This window comes from Balaenoptera acutorostrata, chromosome 11, assembly GCF_949987535.1.
Source record: "Balaenoptera acutorostrata chromosome 11, mBalAcu1.1, whole genome shotgun sequence".
In the NCBI taxonomy this organism is placed as follows: Eukaryota; Metazoa; Chordata; class Mammalia; order Artiodactyla; family Balaenopteridae; genus Balaenoptera; species Balaenoptera acutorostrata.
The window spans coordinates 47,628,205-47,651,274 of NC_080074.1; the positions used below are offsets into that span (position 1 = coordinate 47,628,205).

The following is a 23,070-nucleotide window of genomic DNA, read 5'->3' on the forward strand; positions in this document are numbered from 1 at the left end:
ATTCTACCTTGTGCATCTAGGAATTACCAACATTGAATTTGAAATAATGAATCATAATGTACTCAAATTTAACATTGTAATTTCATACATTTCTCTTTCCTTTGTTGAAGATCTCTTCAGAGATTATCAAGGTCATATCCAGAATGAAATTTCAATTGTGGAATTTTATGAACATCAAAACTGGTTATTCTCATGTAAATGTTCCTCCTATGATAAACGTACTTTTATTTTAAATGCAGATAAGTATCTTTGACAAGCTATTCACTAAACATTCTGTGAGAGACGCTCTGTCCCTTAGAAGTGGAGAAAATTGTCACTGAGCTCTCAGTGAAGATGAGGAATCCTACTATACATCTCATATCAACTTTCTCTCTCATTCTTTACAAGAACTGTTTCAATCCTTCTGCATTCTCCTGGAACCTCCAGTCTTTCTTACCTCGTCCTCTCTCTTATGATTCATTCCCTTCTGCACAGAGAAGATAGAAGCCATCAGAAGAAAACTTGCTCAACTTCCACCACCAAACCCATTAACATCCTTCATCTTCCCACCTCTCCCTTATCCCCATATTATAATGGAAGAAATACCTCCCTGCAATCCAAACTTCATCCCCTTGCCTGTGCTCTGGATCCCACCTCCTCAAATCTTCTGGGGGAGCTCAGTCTGCAGATTATCCATCTGCTTTCTCCTATATTTTCAACCACTCCTTCTCAACTAGCTCCTTCACTTTAAGCATTGAATGTACTAGGATCTCTTCTATCTTGAAAAAAAATCCCTCAACCCTCCTTCCCTTCCTGATAACACACTGTGATTGTCGTATCACACCCAAGCTGGTTGCAAAAGTTGTCATATGTGTTGTTTCTCATTTATCTCCCACTTGATCCTCAATCCAATTAAATCTAGCTTTCTCCTACACACAGACACTGAAACTACTTTCTATACATTTATCAATCATTTGTTAATGAGATAGATTTATATTTAGTGATGAAAAAAGATGTTTTGATACAGTTTTGAATGAAAGAAGTAGCTTACAAAACATAACATAGCATAATCTATAGACTTTTTCGGTGTATATAGTTCTATGAATTTTAGCACATATATAGATTCATGTAATCACAATACAGAAAAGTTCAGTCGCCCCAAAAAACTCCTTAATGCAATCTCCCTGCTCCTCAGCCGATAAGCCCTAATAACCATTCATCTGTCCTCCATCACTAGTTTTTTTTTTTTTTCAAGAATGTTCTATAAATGGAATCATGAGACTTTTTGCAACTGTCTTCCTTTACTCAGCCTAATGCCTTTGGGATTCATCCAAGTTGTTTTGAGCATCAATAGTTCATTTTTTAAAATTGATGAGCAATATTCCATTATCTAGATGTATATGTTTGTTTTCCATTCATCCATTGAAGAACAATTAAGTTGTTTCCATTTGAGAGCAATTATGAATACAGCTGCTACAAAAATTTGTTTACTGAGTATTGTTAGTATTTTTCATTTTAGCAATTCTAAGAGGTATGTTGTGGTATCATGTCACAGTGTTAATATGCATTTCCTTACTGGGCAGATATTCATGTGCCCATTTGCCATTCATGTATCTTTAATAATGTGTCTGTTCAAATCTTTGGCCCATTTTTTTAAAATTGGTTTGTTTTCTTACTGTTGAGTTTTTCGAGTTCTTTATTTTTTCTCATTATTAGTCCTTTGTTGGATATGTGATTTGCAAAATTGTCTCCCACTGTGCAGCTTGCTGTTTTATTCTCTTATCAGTGTCTTTCACAGAGCAAAACTTTATTTTGCTGCAGTCCAATTTATCAATTCTTTCCCTTATGGATTGTGATTTTGGTGTCGTATCTAAGAACTCTTTGCCTAACCCTAGTTATACAAATTTTCTCCTATATTTTCTACTAAAAGTTTTATAGTCATACATTATATGTTTAAATCTGTGATCCTTTTTGAGTTCATTTTTGTATGAACTCAAAGATTCATTTTGTGTAAAGATTCATTTTGTTGTGAACAGTTGTCCTATAGTTCCAATATCATTTTGAAAAGACTATCTTTTATTGTTTTTGCATCTTTGTCAAAAATCAAATGATGACATTTTTTTCTGGATCTATTTTTGAACTCTATTTTGTTCCATTGATTTATGTACCTCTTCCTTTGCTAATACCACACTATACTGATTACTAATTACTTACTATTAGCTTTATAGTAAGTCAGAATTGGGCAGTATTATTCTGCCACCTTTATTCTTCATCTGAAAAATTGTTTCAGCTATTCTATTTTAGCATCAATCTCTCATATATATATATATATAATTATATACATATAAAATTATATATAATATGTATTGTATATAATTATGTATATTATATATATAATTCTGCTTGAATTTTTATTGTAATTGGGGATAATTAACATCCTCATTATGTAGAGTCTTCCAATTCATGAACACAGTATGTCTGTCTATTTATTCAGGTCTTCTTGTTTTACTTTCTCAGCATTTTGTAGTTTTCAGTATATATATCCTGTACATGTTTTGTTAGAATTATACATAAATATTTTGTTTTTTGCAACTGTTGTAGATTTGTTTAAATTTCAGTTTTGAATTGTACATTGCTAGCTTAGAAAATGCCATTGATTTTCATAGGTTGACATTATATTCTATTAACTTGCTAAACTCACCTGATCTACAAAAATTTTGATGAGTTCCTTAGGATTTTATACAGAGACAATCATGCTATCTGCAAATAGAACAGTTTTGTTTCTTCTTCTCCAATATGTATGCCTTTTACTTCTTTTCTTTGTTTTATGGCAGTAACTCGGACTTTCATTCAGTACAGCATTGTATAGAAGTGTTAAGAGTATCATACTTGCCTTGTCCTCTATCTTAAGGGAAGGAAGCATTCAGTCTTTCACCATTAAACCTAATGTTAGCTGTGGGGTTTTGTGCAGGTGCCTTTTACAAGGCTGAAGAAGTTCCCTTCTATTTCTAGTTTGCTTAACTTTTTTACTATGCGTCGATGTGAATTTTGTCAAATGCTTTTTCTGCATCAAATGGTATGATGTGGTTTTCCATTGTTAGACTGTCAATATGATGGATTACATTGATTGGTTTTCAAATATTGAAGCAGCCTTACATTCCCAGGATAAGCCCTACTTGGTTATGGTGTATTATCCTTTATATTTCTGCATTCAATTTGCTAATACTTTCTTGAGGAGTTTTGCACCTGTATTCATGAGTGATATTGGTCTATAGTTTGTTTTTTTTTTTAGTACTGACTTTTTCTTGTTTTGTTATCAGAGTAATTTTGGCCTCATAAATGATTTGGGGAGTGTGCCCTTCTCTTCTATTTTCTGGGAGAGGTTGTTTGGAACTGAAGTTAATTTTTTCTTTAAATGTTTAAATTTACCAGTGAAACTATTTGATCCTGAAGATTTCTTTTTCAGAAAAAAAATTTAAGTAGGAATTCAATTTCTTTTATAATTTTAGGACAATTCAGGTCAGGTATTTCATCTTGGGTGAGTTTCTTTAGTTTGTGGGTTTTGAGGAATTGGTCATTTCATCTAAATTGTTGAATGTATATGCAAAGGATTATACATAGTATTCTCCTATTATCCTTTTCATGTCTACTGGGTATTTAATGATTTTCTTTCATCTGATTTTGGTAATTTGTGTCTTCTGTACTTCTTTGTCAATCTTGCTAGAGTTTTATCAATTTATTGATGTTTTTCAAAGAATCAGCTTTTGTCTCATTGATTTTCACTATTGTTTTCCTTTTTTCAATGTAATTATTTCTGCTTTTAACTTTTTAATTTCTTTCCTCTGCATACTTTACATTTATTTTGCTCTTCTTTTTTCTCGTTTCTTAAAGTGGAAGCTTAAATTCTAATATAAGCATTTATGCTATAAATTTTCCTCTAAGCACTGCTTCAGCTGCATCCCACAAATTATGGTGTTGTATTTATTTTCTCCTGGAGCTGTCTTTGTCTGCACTTTGGTGTCCACTATGGGTTGGCTAGAGGATACTGGGGGCAGGGGGAGATGGTAAACTTACTGCTGATGTTGTGGAATTTTGAATTCTGTTCTTAATCCCCAATCCCTCTGCTACTGTTTACTTTCCAGAGTTCTCAGATAGCTGTTTTATGCATTTTGTTCAGGTTTTATAGCTCTATTTAATGTAAGCAACAAGGCGGAGTGTGTTTGCTCCATCTTACCCAGACTCAGAATCTTTCATACCCTTTTAAACCCTTTAAAATTATTTTACTTTTGTTCAAGGACTCAACAGGGAGGGTGCTTTGGTTTGTGCTTCTAGAATGCTGTCCCCAAACCTTTTCCATGTTGAATCTGGTCCTCTGAATATCCAGGCTCAGCCGTCCACTGATGAATTTTAAATCAGTAAATCCCATGTAAGTGTTCAGGGTTGTCTTGTTTGAACTCTCAGACTGGACACTGGACACTGACAATCACACATCCTTGGTACTCTTCCCATGGCTTCCATACTTCCACAATCTCTAATTTTTCTTCTTCATCCTCCAACTGCTCCTTAAATGTGGCCTCCTCTGGGTCTTTGCTGCAGACTCATAATTCTTCTTATTCCACAAGGCAGTCTCATCACTCAGGCACTCAGTTTTCCATTACTATGCTTATGGTTTTTAAGTATTTATCTCTAGTCCAGAACTTTCTTCTGAGTTCCACATAAACATAATTGCTTCCTAGATGGTTCTGCTTCTTTATATTGTAGGCACCACAGAATCACATTTCTCTGTCTCAGTAAAGGGCACCTCCATACGTTGGGTTGCTGACTAAAAATAGAATTATCCTTAAATATCTACTGCTGGTTCCTTCCTACAACATTAACTCAATAACTTAATTTATTCCCCCCCTTTTTTTTTGTCAATTCCTATGTCTTAACACTTCTGGAATTTGTCTCTGCTTTGTCCCTCTACTGCCACCTTGTCTGGGCTATTCTCCTGTCATCTAAAATATTTTACCTGGTACCTTTGCACTTAGTCTTGCTTCCTCCCAATCTATTTTCTTGTATAGCCAGAGTAATTTTTGAGAAATATAAATTTTATATTATCACTTCCCTCCTTAAATCGTGTAAAATGTTCAATTTTTCTAATGCTTCATGTCTTCAATGCTATTAAAGGTATTTTACAACCTATCACGTTATCTTCAGTATCACTCAGTCTTTCTGCATTAGTGTCCTGTTGCTGCATGACAAATTGCCCGAAAATTTATCAGATTAAAACAATATATATTTATTATTTCTCAGTTTCTGTGAGTCAGAAATCTGGCCGTGGCTTAACTGAGACTTCTGCTTCAAGATGTCTCGTTAGACTTCAGTTAAAGTGTTGGCCTGCACTAGGCTCCTAGGAGAAAGCTCAACTGAGGAAAGACTTGCTTCCAAGCTCATTTACATGATAGGATTCAGTTCCTCAGTCGTTGTTGCAACTGAGAACCTCAGTTCTTCCCTGGATTTTGGCTAGAAGCCTCATTCTTCACATGGACCTCTCCAACATGGCAACTTGCTTCATCAAAGTCAGCTGGAGTTTCCCAGCAACACAGAAGTCACATCTTTTTTAGCAGGAATGCTAAATGACATCCCATCACCTGTTGGTTAGAAGTAAGTCAAGAGCAAGATCTTGCTCACTCTCAATGGGCATGAATGCCAGTAGGTATGGGTCTTAGAGTCCCATCTGAACAGTCCACTACAATCTCTTACCTTCTTTTTCTTATTTCCTCTCTTAATTTCTCTGTGCTGCTTTCTGAATTATTACCGAAACTTTTCCAACTTACCAATTCTCTATTCAGTGGTGTCTAGTCTACTGTCTAACCCATATATTGCATTTCATCAATTATGATAGTTTTCATTTCTATGATTTCCACTTGGATTGAAACATGCCTGTTCTCTTTTCCTCAAATCCCTTATTCTTATTTTTCTCTTTTATCTCTTTGGATGTTTTGATTAACTTATTTTGAAGGCCCCTTTATTTTTCTCTTTTATTTATTCTTTCTTAGATAAGAATCTTCCTACTTCTCCATCTTCTGACCATCTCTCATGGCAATAGTCACCATGTGCCTTGTAATTTTTTAAGTCTATGAGTGTGTCTTCAGTGTGACTTAGCTTGCATGGAAACACGTGGAAATTCCATTTATATTCTAGTTTCTAGAGACATCACTATAAGATTGATTTTTCAGTTGCTTCTGTCTAAGACCCTATAATGCATGCAGGTTCTAAAACATTTTTTTGCTTAATCTTCTACGAACTACTCTTTCTTGGTTTTCCTCCTACTTTACTACCATTCCTTCTCATTTATCTTTGCTGGCTCCATTTCATTCAGCTCCTTGACACGAAATATTGTAATTCTACCAGGAGTTCTGTCCTATATACTCTTCTCTTCTCAATCAATCTCCAGTCACTTGACTTTAAATTTTATCCGTATTGGATGACACAAATCTCTCTCTCTCTCCAACCATGAACTAAACATTTATTAAATTTCTAATTCAACATCTCCACTTTGATATTTAATAGACATCTCAATCTTAACATTTCCAAAATGTTTACTTGAGTATATTTATAACGTCAAAGTGAAGGAGGTGATGATAGATGGGTAACGTTTGAAGACAGAAAAAATAAAACTTATTCCAGATACTAGCTTGGTGGTCCTCAACTTCAGGGTTGGAATGTGAGAAACTTTCAATTAGAAATCCAGATTTGTAGGCTACATATCCAGAGATCTGCTATGGTAGTACTAGGCTAAGATCTGGGAATCTGCATCTTAATATCCCAGGTAATTCTGATGTAAGGATCTAAGCACAACACTTTGAAAAACTTTTTCTTACCTAATGACTATGGTGGGGTTCCTAATATTGTGCTGCCATCTTGGTTCTCATTACTCAAGGACAAAGCAGGACTAAGTCCTTTCACATATACAACTGGATAGGGCTGGGAAATTTTAGTTGTGTTTCAACTGCACTTAAAATTAGATTTTTTTACCTTTCCCTGTAGGCCAGTTTTAGCACAAGAGACATTTGTTAGTTGGACTCACCTATTCTATTGCTCTGAAAAGGTTTTCTGTGATTGATATCATATAAAAAGAAAGATTGAAGATAACTGTGTAATTTTCTCAGTTCTTCGTTCACTTTTCCCCTCTTCGTAAATCTTCATTCTCTGATCTTCTGAGCCGCTTCTCTTTCTTAGTGAAATTCTTCGCCATCCCCCACTATGGGTTTGTTTGTTTTTTTTTTTTTTTTTGCTTCCCGAATCTTGCAAGCTTTTTTTGCATGTTAATTTTTATTAGCATGACTATTTCGATAACACTATCATGTTAGATATAGTTGCCATGCTACTGAATGTTATAGGTTCCTCTTTTTGGTAGAAGAGCCAATCCCTCAGGTGAAAAACCCAAATTCATTCAAGTATGCAGTATGCCTTTCCTGAAACAAGGGACCATCTTTAAATGAGGAGTATTTAAAAAGTCAACTAGGATAAAAATAATATGTGTGTTCTATTTCTTAACCCCAAGGTGACCATGTCAATGTTGCTCTTCACAATGTCAGACTCAGTCCTTTAATAGGGGAGGGAGGAAACTTCACTTGTAGTATGGAAATGCTGTAGGACATGTGTTACAGTATCATTTAGTGAATTACTTTTAGTAAAACACTAAACAAACATTTGTGGTCAGAAAGTTAATATACATCTAAAATATTATAGCACCATTCTCCATTAATAAAACACTGCAAGAATATTAACAGTGAAGGACCATATTCATTTACATATGTTCCTAATGACAATGTCATTTCCAAACCTGAGGAACTCTTATTTCATTCAGAGAAACAAAGTTTACAGTCATTTCAAGGTCACACTGTCCAATCATCATCTTTGGCAAATTATGGTAGCTTGATTTCTTTAAAAAAAAAAAAGTTACAGTCAATTCAGCATGCTCAGGATTGAAGACATGAGGACTAGTTTCTCTTGGGTTGGCCAAAAATTTCGTTCGGGTTTTCTGTAACACCGTAAGGAAAACCCGAATGAACTTTTTGGCCAACCCAATATGACTATCTCAGAATTCACGTGAAATGTATTTGTGATTTGAATGCTGTAAAAGCCTAAAGTCCCTGGGACCCAATGATTTCCAAACTATTACATCATGGTGAAAGCACTTGAGCTGACTGAAAAAATAACCTGTCTTCCTATCTAAGTGAAATTTGACAGCATACTGGTAAGACAGGATTGCTGAAGGTGCTAGAAATATATGCTGGTCACAGAGGCTTGATGGATGGGAAAAGCTGTAAAAACTAGCAATTCCTCTACTATAAATATTCAGTAAGAATTCTAGGCACCCCAGAATTCTTATAAAAGGAGGGAAGTAATCTTCTAAGGACAGCACTTGTACAGCTATTGTTGCCATAGGCATACCCAGGGAAAATCTGTGGTGCCTTGGGTCGCTAGGACAGTGTGGGTGGCATTACTATGTTGTGATCTGTTCAATCTGCTTATCATCTTATATAGAAGGTCTTAAGTTTACTTTTCTAACTGGTGTTTGACCTAGTGATATTCTTTTGACTCACATGTGTATGTTATCTGTTTCCTCCTGTGGCCAATGACAAATAAGAAAAAGTTATTCAAGTCAGTGGATATTTACCTAACAGAAGAAATAAAGGAGCATGTGCTACTTTATCTAGATGGCCATATTACTAAGTAAGAAGGAGAGAATGGATATCATTACACAACTGGAAGTTGCTACTACAATGCGTATACTCAGATTCCTGCCCTTAGTCAGCTTAAAATAGTCTATAAGTATCTTAAAAATTCCACGTAATTGACTATAAGTAGGATAAAAGAAGTATAAAATAAGAATTGTGTGAAATGCTATTGATTAAAGGGAAGAAAGCTTGAATATGATATAAATGGTTGTCATTTGAGGGACAGTTAGCACATCTAAGAAGAGATGCTCAATGGGGTATTACAACCATGAGCTTAGATAAAGGAGAAAATTCCTAACTAAAAGAGGCATTAGAATATCTTTTAAATAGCACTTTTTCAAACTATACCCACTTCTGTCCACCCAAAGTCTCTGAGATGCCTCCATACCACCAAGTGTGTTCTCTTTGTCAGAGATAATGGAGCAGGGACAAAAATGGAGATGAACTGATCTAAATCCTTCACAATCCTTAAAGCTTCCTAAGAACGAGTAATTCTCTTTATCAGATATTCTATTCAACTTACTGAATAAGGTCTTTGATTTTCGTTTCTGTTTCTTCCCCCTTTCAGGGTGCCTTTCAAGAAATAATGATCACTTTTTGGCAATTCATCAGAAGAAGAGTGGGAAGCCAGCCTTCATTTATCACCATTCACAAGACATTGAGAAGAGCCTGGATATAGCTCCACAAAAGATACAGAAACATAGCTACCATTCCTCTTCTAAAGCTCAAATAAGCAAACGCCACCAAATTGTTAATTCAGCATTTCCTAGACCTGCGTATGACCCATCTCTCAACCTGCTGGCCATGGCTGGTCAAGACCTTGAAGTGGAAAACCTTCCAATCCCAGCAGCAAATGTGATTGTGGTGGTAAGTACTGCATTTAACTGATGCTCATGCGATGGTTTCCTCTGTGGTTGATACTTTGAAACAAACAAGCAAGCAAAACCTAATGGTGAATAGTTATCATTGGATCTCAATGACTATTTACCATAGCACTTCTTATTCTCTGGTATTTCTTTTTGGTTACTTGATTATTATCTGTTGGCTTCCTCTTGAACGTAAGCCCATAAAATAAGAAACCTTGTCTGTATCTTCTCTACACAGCACAATGCAACATGCATAGTAGGTGTTTAATAATTTGAACAAAAAATTGCTTCAGGAAGTCCTTACAGTTACATTGGATCATATCCTGTACGGAGCCTCCTGACTTCTGTGATAATCTGTTCTAAGCAGATAGGCCTGAGTCTCAGTTTATGTAAATAAATAGTACTTATTAAAGATCTTCTGGTCACTTGACTCAAATTGCAAGAAATGAAGAGACCCTGAAAGGGAGAGAGTGATGTACAGGGAGGAGAGTGTTCTATAACTGGAGTAGATAAGATGGTTTGGAAGTAATTGATGGAAAATATTCCTAATATCACTGGACAAGCATCACCTTTTATTAATCAAGGCGATGTAATGGGTCCATTTTTGTATTCTTAGGGTATGTAACCAGGCCAGAGGTTCCCAATTTGTGGAAGTATCATAGTTTAAACACATGCTAAGGTTGACACACTGTTTGGACTATAGTCCCTCTCAAGTTTAAAATTACAATAGGAGGATCCACATTAAAACTACAAGTCAGTATAGCTAAGTGGTTGTTAATTGCACTTCTGCTCCCAACCATGACCAAATATGTTGACTTTTAAGGCAAGATGATTCAATGAAACCATGTTTGCATTTTGGCAACCTCTCTATAAACCTAATGTAATTAAAATTAATAAGCTTTTTTTCTTTTCTTTATTTTTTTAATCTACTACATATAGGACACTTAGTATTGAGAATCAAAGATCCATTCATTGATGTTTTCAACTAACATCCATTCAATATTTATTATGATCTGGCCATCATTCGGGATATCTAGAAATACCCATCATTTGGTATATCTACAAGTGAAATGGAGTCTCTAGTTTTGCTTGGGAAATGTCTGGGGAGAAATGTTGGTAAGCCAATAAAAATCATAAATAGAGAACATAAGATGAGCTCTTGTTAAGAGAAAATATGTGGGTCATTTGGCCTCCTGAAATACTTGAACAACTTTTCTGCATTTACATGAGTAACAGATGTTCTGAAGGTGAAAGCCATGCACTCTGTCTATTGAGTGAAGATAAATGATGTTAATGGTGTCGCTGTATCTGGATATGCCTGTGCTAATGCTCAGGTTCAGGAGAGATATTTCCTCTAGTGACCGTCATCCACCCATAGTCATCAACTCTTAAAGTTGCTGTGAATTATGGATCAAGAGGTTTGTTCTATCTTGTAATGTCATGTACTGTCTAGTTAATTTAATATTATGGAGAATAAAAGGCATCAGTGAGGAACTCTGGCAGGTCATTTCACTTTTAGCTCATTTGTGGTTTGGAGATTCATGAGGAAGCTGTGCTTTTTCTTTTGGGTGATGGTGACATGAAGGCAATGGGCGATTTTGCAGCATTCGCCTTCCCTAACCTCTCTTGATCTAGTCTCTAACGGTGCCATGGCGCTGGTGGCTTGCAACAACCATTGCTAGTGCTAATGTTTCCTGTAATCCACTTACATTACTTATGCACATGGTGACTTAGTAGGAAAACCAGGGAAGTGGAGTTATTTTTAAATAACTCAATAATTTTCAGCTTACTCAAAAAAGCAGAGGGTCAACATTTAACCAACTATCACCGGATTTGAAAGTTCATGCTTTACAGAAAAGAGATTTAGGAATGGAACGTACATGATGAAAGGGAGATATTTCAGCTGCTAAATGATTTTGGTGGAGTAATTGATATGTGTTTGCATACGTGTGTGTGTGTGTAATATATGGTACCTAAAGAATTCTTGTGGTACCAAAGAATTATTCTGTGGCTTAATTTATACCAAAATGAGCAGTATTAATGAGTATTCATTTCCTGAATTGGGGAAATTATTGCGATTTTTTTTTAGCCAGAGTGAAAAGCCACTCTCAGCTTCCAAAATATACAAGTACCTAACTTTTAAATCTTTCTAGCTCAGAGGAGAGATCACTTGTTTCTTCCTCTCTCACTTATTTCTGACATCATCAAAACCATGAGTTTTAAAATTAAAAATTTAACAGGAACATGAAAGATGCATGTATCCCTCCTCCTTTCCTGATTCCCAATTTCTGGCACAAAGCATTTCATAAGAACATTTGTCCACAAATGAATTTTTTCCTTTATCTTCTTTCTTTTATAGTCAGGAAAATATGCAGTTTATTTATTCCAAGGAGAGGACAGTACAATTAGAATGTTTATCCCAAAGCATTCTAATTATGTTCCAGAGGTTCAATTAAGAAACTGTTATTAAGATTTTTGTGCAAATGCAATATACAGGGAATATGAATGTCCTCAAGGTCAAGGCTGTGGTAGGAGAAAAAAAAATGGCTTTAACCAAATGTGTGCTGAGAATTACATCAATATACATCAGGCCACAAGACTACCACTTTAGGAAGGAGGGAACCCCGGGGTGTGAGGGAAAATGGTAGAGTGGAAGCAGATGCAGGCTTTTCCAGTTCAGCAAGTTCAGCATAGGTTGCTGGGTGAAGAACATTTTAGCTTGGGCAAAGTATGAGAGAACTGAGGAATAGGAAGGCTTTGGAATATAAAGGATGGGGAGATTATGGATTACTCCTTTCCTTGAAGGAAGGAAAATAAAGGGAAGGAATAGGAGGAAAGGAGGAAGAAGGGGAGGAGGATGAGGAAGGAAAGGGGAGAAGAAGGACGGGAGGGGAGGGAAGGGAAAGGGGAAAGGGAAGGGGACAGGAGAGGAAGGAAGGGAGGGATGGAGGGAGGGAAGGAGGGAAGAGAGGGAGAAGGAGAAGGAGGAGAAAAGAGAAGATATAGTGGCAGTTTTGGGGGCAGTGGGAAGACTTCTGTGAGCACATGAGAAGATGATGGGGAGTCTGCAAGAGCCTGAGATGGTCGCTGTGAGATTCCTAGAATCCTGAAGCTTCTTGTCTTGCTCACCACTCACCCAGACCATCACCCAGACAGACATTCTCTTGTTTTTGACACAAAACATTCTTTGCAAAGATTTTTATCAAGTGGTTGATTTCAAAGACCATTAAAGCCAAAAGCTCTGGATAGCTCTGTGTTTCAGTTACATCCTGAGCTCTGGTTTATGCCTCTCCTCAACTTGGTTCTGCTGTTGACCAAGTTTTTGAGCTTCAACTCGCAGGTAAACAGATAATTCCTAGATGTGATTTGAAGGGCTTTGAAAGTCTTGCCTTCTCATTTCTTTGCTACAGTAAATAAATTTTGTAGCATTTAGTGTGTTATGTGATGTGGATAAATAATTGTTTTTTAATAGACAAATTAGTTTAATCATAATTTTGTATTAGTATAGTGAATGTCCCAAAAGGTGAGTTTAAGCTGTATAACTACCCCTGGAATTCTTCCATGTCAGGGAAGGCTTAATGGTTAAGAATATTTTGTAGCAAGTGACAAGAACCCAATCAAAACTATAGAACATTTCATGGTTCAAATAACAACACTTCTGTAGTATATCTAGCTTTAGATATAGTTTGATCGAGGGCTCAAATAATTGGCCAAGATCAATCTCCCATCTCTGCTTTCCATGGAGTGACTTTATTCTCAGACTGATTCTGTCTTTTTCATCTTATCATGGTTTCCTGAAACTCCTGGAGTTTTATCTTTGGAGGTTCATATTCAGTGGGAAAGAATGAGTCTTTCACAACTGTCAATAATATCCTGAGCATCCCTACAGACCAATTTAAGTTAATTACTTACTTCATCCCTGAACAGTTTGTGGCCAGGTGATAAAATAAGGCAAATTATCTCAAACCTAAACCATATGCCTCACCCCGAGAGCATCCCTAAAAACCCATAATCTGTTTATGAGAGGGGAGGTTACCTGAATAAAAATTGGAACACTATTAACAACCAAAGGCAGAATAGACACCAGATAGCAGCTAAATGTATGCTAAAGCAGAGATCTAGACTGCAGTTTTTACTAAGACATGATAGCCCCTTCAAGAAATAATGAGGATATGACAGCTTACAACTTGGCCTCAAGAATATGATTCTTGTACAAAAACATGGGTGACTAAAGTCATACTCTAAACTCTCTGACAGTGGCCCAAAAAGGCAGCAGATTCACTCTGACACAGGAGAAAATTAAGGTACCTGGGCTGTGTCCTAACACCCAGACTATTTGCCTATGAGGACTGTGATTTAGGGCAATCTGTTGGACCCAGGATATTTTATCCCAAGAATGTTTCAAATTTGTGAAAACCACTGTAGCCTGTATACTTCTTGATAGTGACTGCTTATGTGGTCGGGACCAGAAGAGCTACATTAGTACATAGGCTAAGTGAGTTGCTCGTGGTGGGCAAACTCACAGAACATGGGAAGCAAATGCAGGCTTTGGGAAAATTATGAATTATTATGTGTCAAGGGTATTCAGGGCCATATAGTAGATACCAAGTCCAAAATACTACATGGGTATAAGACACAAGTCTACTGCAATGTAGGATGTGACTCTGATGCCTTCCAATGCAGTCCTGGGACACTAGACCCAAGTTCCTGGAAGAAATGAATATAAAAGCCTGAGAGAAAAATTTCTGCCATGTTTTTATATGGTAGTACTTTTATTAAAACAATCAAATGTGTAGTTCTTTTCCTTGATTTTCAAATAAATGTAGTTATATTTTAGAAACTTCTTTCCTGTCTTCCTTGAAAATGGCATTTTTTTCCTGTAGACCCTGCCACCTTTATCATTTTGGATTTGGTCTGTGTATTTGTTGTATATTGTTGCATAACATATTACCTCAACATCTAGCAGCTCAAAACAAGGACTATTTATTACTTCACATAGTTGCTGAAGGTCAGGAATCTGGGAGCAGATTAGTTGTGTAGTTCTGCCTCAGGGCTTACTGCAGTCAAGCTGTCAGGCAGGGCTAAGTCTTTGAAGACTTGACTAAGCTGAAGGATTCACTTCCAAGCTCACTCACATGGCTATTGGCAGGAGGCTTCAGTTTCTCAACACGTGGACCTCTCCACAGGACTGCTCAGACATGGCTTCCCCCAGAATATGTGAGGAGAGAGAGACACCACAGTGCCATGTATGACCTCGTCTTCAAGTCACACACCATCATTTCCACTGTACTATTCATTAGAAATGAGTTGCTAGGTCTCACCCACACTCATGGGGAGGGGACTGCAGAGGGCATGAATACCAGGAGGCAGGGATCACTGGGGACTATCTTGGAGTTTAGGTGTCACAGTCTTCAAAGCAAAATTGGAGAATCTTTGTATTATGTCATTGCTTGTTATGCACGTCAACCTATAAAGTTCAGGGAACATGAGGATTTAAGGACCTCATATAAACTGCAGGAGAGGTAGCTGTGTGCTGAAACCATATGGCTACTGAAATTGCATCATATATTGTAAAGGTGGAAGAAACTGTGTCAACAAAGAACCTTTGAGCATTAAAAAAAACCCCTCATGATTAGATGACAATTTACAGACAAAAAAAATCAAGGCCCCAAATCAATGACTTTCTCCAGGTTAATCGCTTAATAAAAAGTGCTAGAGGCAGATCAGCTCAGTGCTTTGCAACGACCTAGAGGGGTGGGATAGGGAGGGTGGGAGGGAGACGCAAGAGTGAGGGGATATGGGGATATATGTCTACGTATAGCTGATTCACTTTGTTATACAGCAGCAACTAACACACCATTGTACAGCAATTATACTCCAATAAAGATGTTAAAAAAAAAATTAATAGAGTCGGGGATCCAAAAAAAAAAAAGTGCTAGAGGCAGAATTCAAATTCAGATTTGTGTGACTTCAAAACTCACACATGTTAATTTTTAATGTAATTTTTAATGTAAGTTAATTTTTTGGTTTGCTTTGGGAAAGTATTATAAATTTTCCCAACAGAAAATTTAACTTTATGAATTATATTCTATTTACGCTAATGATAATGTAAATTCTCATGCTCTGAAAATACAGTCATCAATAGCTAGGTGTTCATGTTGGAGCCAGAGGTTAAAAGGTGAAAGACCTATAATGGCCATCCTACAGATCATCATAAAAAATGAATTATAATGTCAAATTAGATTTCACTTTAAGAAAGTCTAGAAGAAGAAATTCTGTGATCTACTTCAGGTATCTGGTTAACTTTCTACTCTTTTCTTAACCTAAAGGCTTAATGTTAAACTATAAGAGCTTCTTACATAATCACCTTTCTTTTTAAATCCCAAACGTTTGCATTTTGGAAAACTTTGTGCTTAGATTCTCCAGATATTATTGTACCCCTGCAAAATCATCTTGAAGTGGAAATTCCATTCTTGAGCTTGGCATCCTGACAGTCACAACTGTCACCATCTGTTGCTTTTCTACATTTCTAGCTACTAGAGCAGCAAGGAGGATGCTGGAACACATTCTGGAAATGCTAGAGGTCAAGCTTAGGCAATGTCTATGTGAAGTTTCAACACTGGACCACGCAGTACATCTGTTTGTTTTGCATAATTAGACTCAACATTAGGATTATTGACGTCTTAAGAGAACTGGTTTAATGATCATACTAATTGGACATTGGATATTTAGTAATGTTTTTATTTTAACTACAAAAGGAATACATTTTCATAGAGTTTCAGAATATTTAGAAATATAGCAAAGGAAAAGGAGGAAGTAAAAATAATCCTTAACTGTTAGATAACAATGTCATCTTGATGTATGTATCTATATGGTCATTTATATATATGTGGATGTAGACCATTTTTTATAAAAATATGCAATCTGCATGCATAAGGTTTTATAGTTTTTTTTACTTAGTTTATATTATGGACACTTCTCCATGTCATTAACTATCTTTATATAGCATCACTTTTATGAGCTGCTAAAAATTCCATTGTGTAATAGATTTTACAGTTTTATGTATTGACATATTCCCAACACATTCAGTAAGTTAAGGCAACTAATTCTGAGAAGGAGAAATAAATGTTGAATATATCAAATAGAGTATTTTTTTTCATTGCAACTACCTACTTAATATTGAGAGAATTTAGAGAGCTTATCTTAAGGGAAACTACTTTCTTTATGAACTCTCTATATAATTGTAATATGGGATCTATTTTTTTGCACTTGCCAAATTATGCGTGTTCTATAGACCTTAAATCTCAAGCAAGGGAAATATTTAAAGCAGTCAAAGAAGTTAGCAGGACAAAAAAAAGGATGTTCTGTTAAGAGCATATTCCATTTCAGGACTTCTCATTGAAGAAGATGGAAAGTGCTGTGTCTCATTATGTTAGAGCTTAAAAACTCTTCTTTTAGCCCAAACTTTTCACAATAACGTATAAACAAATGGAGTCTGCAGATAAACAAAGAGGATATCTTTTCTTTGGAGCAAATATTTACTTGTCTAAAAATTACCTTTGGTTTTCTAGTTGTTAAGAACTGTTCTCTTGCACCCTCTGTGAATGACTTTGTACCTCTTTCTTTCTTTCCTTTCTTCTTTCTCTGTTACTCTCTAATCATAAATACCTATAAATCATTCTTAGTTGTTTTTTTTTTTTTTTTTTTTTACTGTACAATGCTATATTTAAAGTCTAACTACCAATGGATAGTTAAACTGGGCTTTCTGGGCATCTGGCCTTGCCAGTGCATGATGGGATTGGCACCATTCAGCATATGACTTAGTTTTCTCAAGATGATCCCTGTAACTCAGATGGTAGATACAATTTGTTCCTTTCTCTCATTTTAAGAAAACATAGGAGCTAAAAGTCTCTAGAAGGTTGTCTCCCTAAGCAAAGTTATGAAGCTTACTCATTGGTAACTTTTATCTTTAGTAACTGAGCACAGCACAGCTGCTGCTTCATACCATGGCTGACCACGTGGCCGCCCAGGAATCAAAGGTTCTTATCCCCTGCCCTTTCATCCTTTTTCTTCCCAAACCACATGTTTTCGTGAACCAGAACTGTTATAGCAAATTCCACTTCTTTTTTTTTTTTTTTTTTTAAGGATTTTCTTATTATTATTTATTTATTTATTTATTTATTTTTGGCTGTGTTGGGTCTTCGGTTCGTGCGAGGGCTTTCTCCAGTTGCGGCAAGCGGGGGCCACTCTTCATCGCGGTGCGGGGACCGCTCTTCATCGCGGTGCGCGGGCCTTTCTCTATCGCGGCCCCTCCCGTCGCGGGGCACAGGCTCCAGACGCGCAGGCTCAGCAATTGTGGCTCACGGGCCCAGCTGCTCCGTGGCATGTGGGATCTTCCCAGACCAGGGCTCGAACCCGTGTCCCCTGCATTAGCAGGCAGATTCTCAACCACTGCGCCACCAGGGAAGCCCGCAAATTCCACTTCTAACACTAAAAAGCAAAGGAAGAATTCCTCCTGTGTTTCTCCTCTACTCTCTACATTACTCTCAATACTTCACTCATGACGTTTCTGGCCACCAAATGTGAACAGGGGGCGAATTGCCATACCAAGCAATTCTGCGACACCAGCTGGGTATCCCACAATTTAATTCAGTTCTGACACTGTCTACTTGGAGAGAACATCAGATCCCACAGGTTAAGGGCTCAGTCCTATAAGACTGCCCTCCCCCTTCCACTTCAGGTGCCAATCACAAATCCAGGTTGTTACCTGTGTTCCTGATCAACTGGCTATAAACTGGAGTTCCCACGACCCCTTTATTGGGTTTAATTAATTTGCTGGAGTGGCTCACAGAACTCAGGATAACATTTTACTCACTAGATTACCAGTTTATTATAAAAAATATAACTTGGGAAAAGGCAAATGGAAAGATGCAAAGGGCAAGTTATGTGAGACGAGGCACAGCGCTTCCCTGCCCTCTCTGGGTGAGCCACTCTCCAAGCACCTCCACCAACCTGGAATCTCTCCAAACCCTGTTCTTTTGGGTTTTTATAGAGGCTTCATTCCATAGGCACGATTGATTAAATCGTTGGTCATTGGTAATTGATTCAACCTCCAACCCTTCTCCCTTCCCTAGAGGCTGGGGGATTGGACTGAAAATTCTGTCCCTCTCATCATTAGGTTATTTCTCCTGGCAACGTGCCCTCATCTTTAGGGGGATGGGTGGTCCAAAAGTCACCTCATTAACATAAAGTCAGGTGTGGGTGAAAGGGCTTGTTAGGAATAATAAAATATACCCCTTTCACCTTCATGACTTGAGTTAGTTCAGGAACTGGGAACAAAACTAAATTAGGAAAGATGTTTCCATTGCTCTTATGTAGGAAACTATAAGGGTGCCAGGAACTGTGGGTGAAGACCAAAATATTTTTTCTTATTATAAATCACAATATCGCAGCACCTTAGCCATTTATCATTGTGTTTTCATAGAGGAGATGAGCCATTATCTTGTACTTTATACATTTTCCAAATTTTCTTTTTGAAGTATGAAAGTATAATCCAGCCATTATTCATAGCCCAAGTTGCTTCTTTCCTTACGTGTCTGCTACATTTGTACCAACTGAATCCAGAAAAATAAATCAAGAGGACATCATCAACTTTACATATCTTTCAATTTAGCCTACATTTTCATATGATTTAGTCATTTAACTGAAACAGTAAGTTAGCAACAGAAAACTTCAAAGAAACAAGAAGAAAAAAGGCCTACTTTTGAGGGATAGGCCAAATGTTCACAGATAGTTCCTAAGATTGCAGGGAGCGATGTTTGTGAGATTTGTTTGCCCTCCTTTCTGGAAATGACAGCCATGTGATACAAATTCCAAGAGAGCTGGAAAGACTTAGAGAACACTGAGAATATGAATTAAGACAATCAGGGCTAACAGTCTTAATCCCAGATTTCCTGGATTGCATTTATGAATGTCTTTCATTTATTCTGAATATCTTGGGGCTCTATATGTGTTCTTGTGTCTGTAGTTCAAAAGCCTCCTAATTTTCTAATAATGGGAACATTATTGACCTAGTGAAGCTGCACTGTTTAAGAATTTGACTACTTTTCCTGCCTGAAAACATGGCAACTAGAATTAGGTGTTTAACCAGAACAAGTTAACATGTGGTTCATTGTGCTTTAAGCCATTAAGTTGCTTAGAACTGGTCTGTTTTTTAAATAGGAATTATTGGGCAGCAAATAGCAAAATCTGTATGGAATAGGCCTCTATGCAAATTCTTTGAAAGTAAACTTTTAGAAATCAGCAATCATTTTTTTATGGGCAAATGAATGTCTTAAAATTTCTTCATGTATGACAAGTGATGGTATCATCTTTATTCTTAAACATAATTTTTGAAATTACAAGATCAACTGAATAAAATCAAGTCTATGCCAAGCTGGATTATGAAAAATAGCCAAGTTATAGAAAACAATATATTTTTGGTGAGTAACCAGTAGAGATAAATTATGGAGACTGGAGAAGGAACTGAGAATAAGTAGGGGCAACTGTATACTCAGACATGCAAAAGGTTTGATGAACACCTAATACTTGCTCCTTGAAACATTCATTCATTCAGAAATATCATTGAGTACCTCCTATGTCTTAGGCAGTAAAGTAGGCTCTGGTGATACAAGAGTGGCAAGATAAACAAGATCATTGCAGCTGTGTAGTTCACATTCTGATAGGAGAAAGACAGTAAAATAAGTTGAGCAATTGAAGATATTTCAGATGGTGGTAAGTGCGATGAAGAAGACAAAATGAAATTACGTGGCAGGGAGGAAGTGGTGGGGACTATGTTAGATTGGATATTGAGGGATTCTATTGTATATTCAGGGATACTTAGGGATTGGATCAAGGTATAGCTCCCAAACGGAAGCTGTGTGGTAGAAGCATAACTTTGGAGTCAGCAGAACTGTGTTGGAATCCCAAATTAGGTACTTATTAATTGTGTTTCCTTCAGGGACTTACTTAACATCTCTGTATTTCACTTTCCTCATTTGTAAAAACAGTGATACTAATAATACACATCCTATGATATTCATGTGGGAATTGAATGAGATAAAGCATTCAAAGCACTTAGCATCATGCCTGACACATAGTAAGATCCTTATAAAAACTGACTGCTATTATTAGCATTATGTGAAACAATGGAAAATATAGCTTTATAGTCTTAGTACCAAGAATACTTGTATTTCTCCTGAGCCACTGGCTTATAATTGTATCTTTTAAATGCTGTGAATCATGTTTCCCTCTTTCTCTTGACTGCTGAAAAGCCGAGAGCCAAATTTGTGGTCTACCTCTAGCAAATAGAGAGAACTTTATTGAGGGCCTTATTTAGTTTGTGAACTAACCTCATTCTTGGCTGGTTGTTTTCTTTTCTTCACTCATTTTCCTTCTAATTCAATTTCCTCATTTCCTTACTTTTTATTCAATTTTATTTTGTATTGTATGTGTTTTTGTAAGCTGCCATAAATCCTTTGTGTAATATGTTCTGTCTAAACAAATAGTCACTACAACAAAATAGAAATCAGTATGGACAAGTTGAGTCTGAATGCTGCACAGCAGGAAATCCCTTTCAAAGGAGAATTTGTTTACCCCTTGGGTTTGAAAAAATAAGAAAATATAATTCATATTTTAAAATTACAATGTGTATGATGATCTGTTTGGCTCACTGCTCAGCAGGCCCCAACCTCAACCCAATCCCAATGTCATGGACCAATCTTCATTCCCGTCGTGAGCAGTTTAAGACAGTGGGAACAGAATGGTTTTAGAAGGAGGTGTCTGGAGTTCACATGCCTTTTCTGCCACTGACTACCTTTGAGATCTTGGGCAAGTCAGTGAACATTTCTGAGTCTTTGTTCTTCCATTTTAATGACAATTGTAATATCTGACTTGGCTACCTTCTTTGGCTCTTTCTAGGACCAGTGAATGTGTTCTGTAAAGCACAGCACATTGTCATAATGTCAGCTGGCACAGTCATGGTGGTGGTGGTGGTGGTGATGATGGTGATGGTGATAATCAGCAGGTTGTCTGTTTTGTTGCTGATCTACTCTGATCTTGGGGTAAAATCCCAGTACTGTAATGGGCTTCTTGCCTTGCTATACATACCTAGGAGGTACCCCTCACACTGTAGCTTAAGCCAACAGCATCCCCTGAAGCTGTGCATCACACAGCCCACGCAACCACACGTGGCGGCCCTGACTAAAACCCTCCTTAAGTTCCATTGCTAATTACCTGGGTTCTTGACATCACCTTCCTTTCTTGAGTGTCTGCTTTGTTCAGCCAACCGGCACTTCAGTTTCTCTGAGCCTGGAAACCTGCCTTATTACTAGTTCTGTCTTTGACCTCGGATGTCACAGCCAGCCCACACCTCTACCTCCTGGTAGCTTTTCATGTTGCCATTGGCCATGTCTTGTGAAACTCCCACCTGCTATTCTCATCTGCTGAAAGCCTAGCCATCTCTTCTGTCAGCCAGAATGTCCTAACACCTGCTCCGTGTTCACCTCTTGTCACGCTCCCAGATGCAATGCCTTCTTTTTGCCTAGAATTTTCTGAAGTAAAATAATGTATTAACTGCTGTCAGGATCTTAACATTTGCTGTATTGTCAGTAGTTTCTGTTACAAAAAAAGACTTTTATTTTTTAGAGGTGTTATTAATCCAAATGCAGACTAACTTATTGATAACCTAATAATTTATTAATAACCTCATCATTTATTCCCAATTTATTAGGGAAGATTGGGTAATAAGGATTCCACACATATAAACACACACTCTAGGTAATTGAAGCTTACCTTTATAATTATGTAGGGATGTGAATCTTTTAAATTTATATTACACATTTCTTTATTTTAAATGCATATATAGTGTTTTTAATTGTTTTTTTAAAAATTGGGTCAGACTCTACAGCTTGCTTTGCTTAATAATAACAGGTCATAGATATACCTTGAAGTCTTTAGATATAAATTTGACTTATTTCTTCTAAACAGAAGACTAATTCTAAATAATTTAAAATTTTGAAGTTTGTATATACCACATTTTCTTAAACTATTCCTCAGATTCAGTGTACATTCGGTTGTTCTTTATGTGTTTTGTAATTGCCACGACAAAATTGCTGCAATAAATGTCTTTAATATACACCCTTAGAGAAAAAAGAACATATATATGTATGTGTGTATATGTGTGTATATATATTTACACACATATGTGCTTAAACATATAGTATGTACATAAGTATATATTCATTTATGTATTTTTATATATATGAATAAGAGATTTTCAAAAGAGAGATTATTTATCCCAAGAGTATTTAATATATTACCAAATTATTATTTTCTGGACAGTTGTAGCAATTCACCCTCTGACCAGTAATGTATAAAGACACCTGACTGATTCAAAATCTCTCCAGCAGCAGCTGCTTGTTGATTCTTTTTCATTTTTGCTGACCTGGGGAGGAGAG

The 23,070-nt window shown here is 36.7% G+C and overlaps 1 protein-coding gene across 3 annotated transcripts in view; it reads left to right on the top strand.

Annotated features, from left to right (window-relative positions):
• The window catches only part of PTPRR (protein tyrosine phosphatase receptor type R), a 297,821-nt gene that overhangs the window by 52,638 nt on the left and 222,113 nt on the right, over positions 1 to 23,070 (top strand). For all 3 annotated transcript variants that reach the window (XM_057557387.1, XM_007195019.2, XM_057557388.1), the window contains one exon: positions 9,277 to 9,575. In XM_057557387.1, coding sequence (XP_057413370.1) covers positions 9,277 to 9,575 — 299 coding nt within the window. The remainder of the gene's footprint in view (positions 1 to 9,276; positions 9,576 to 23,070) is intronic.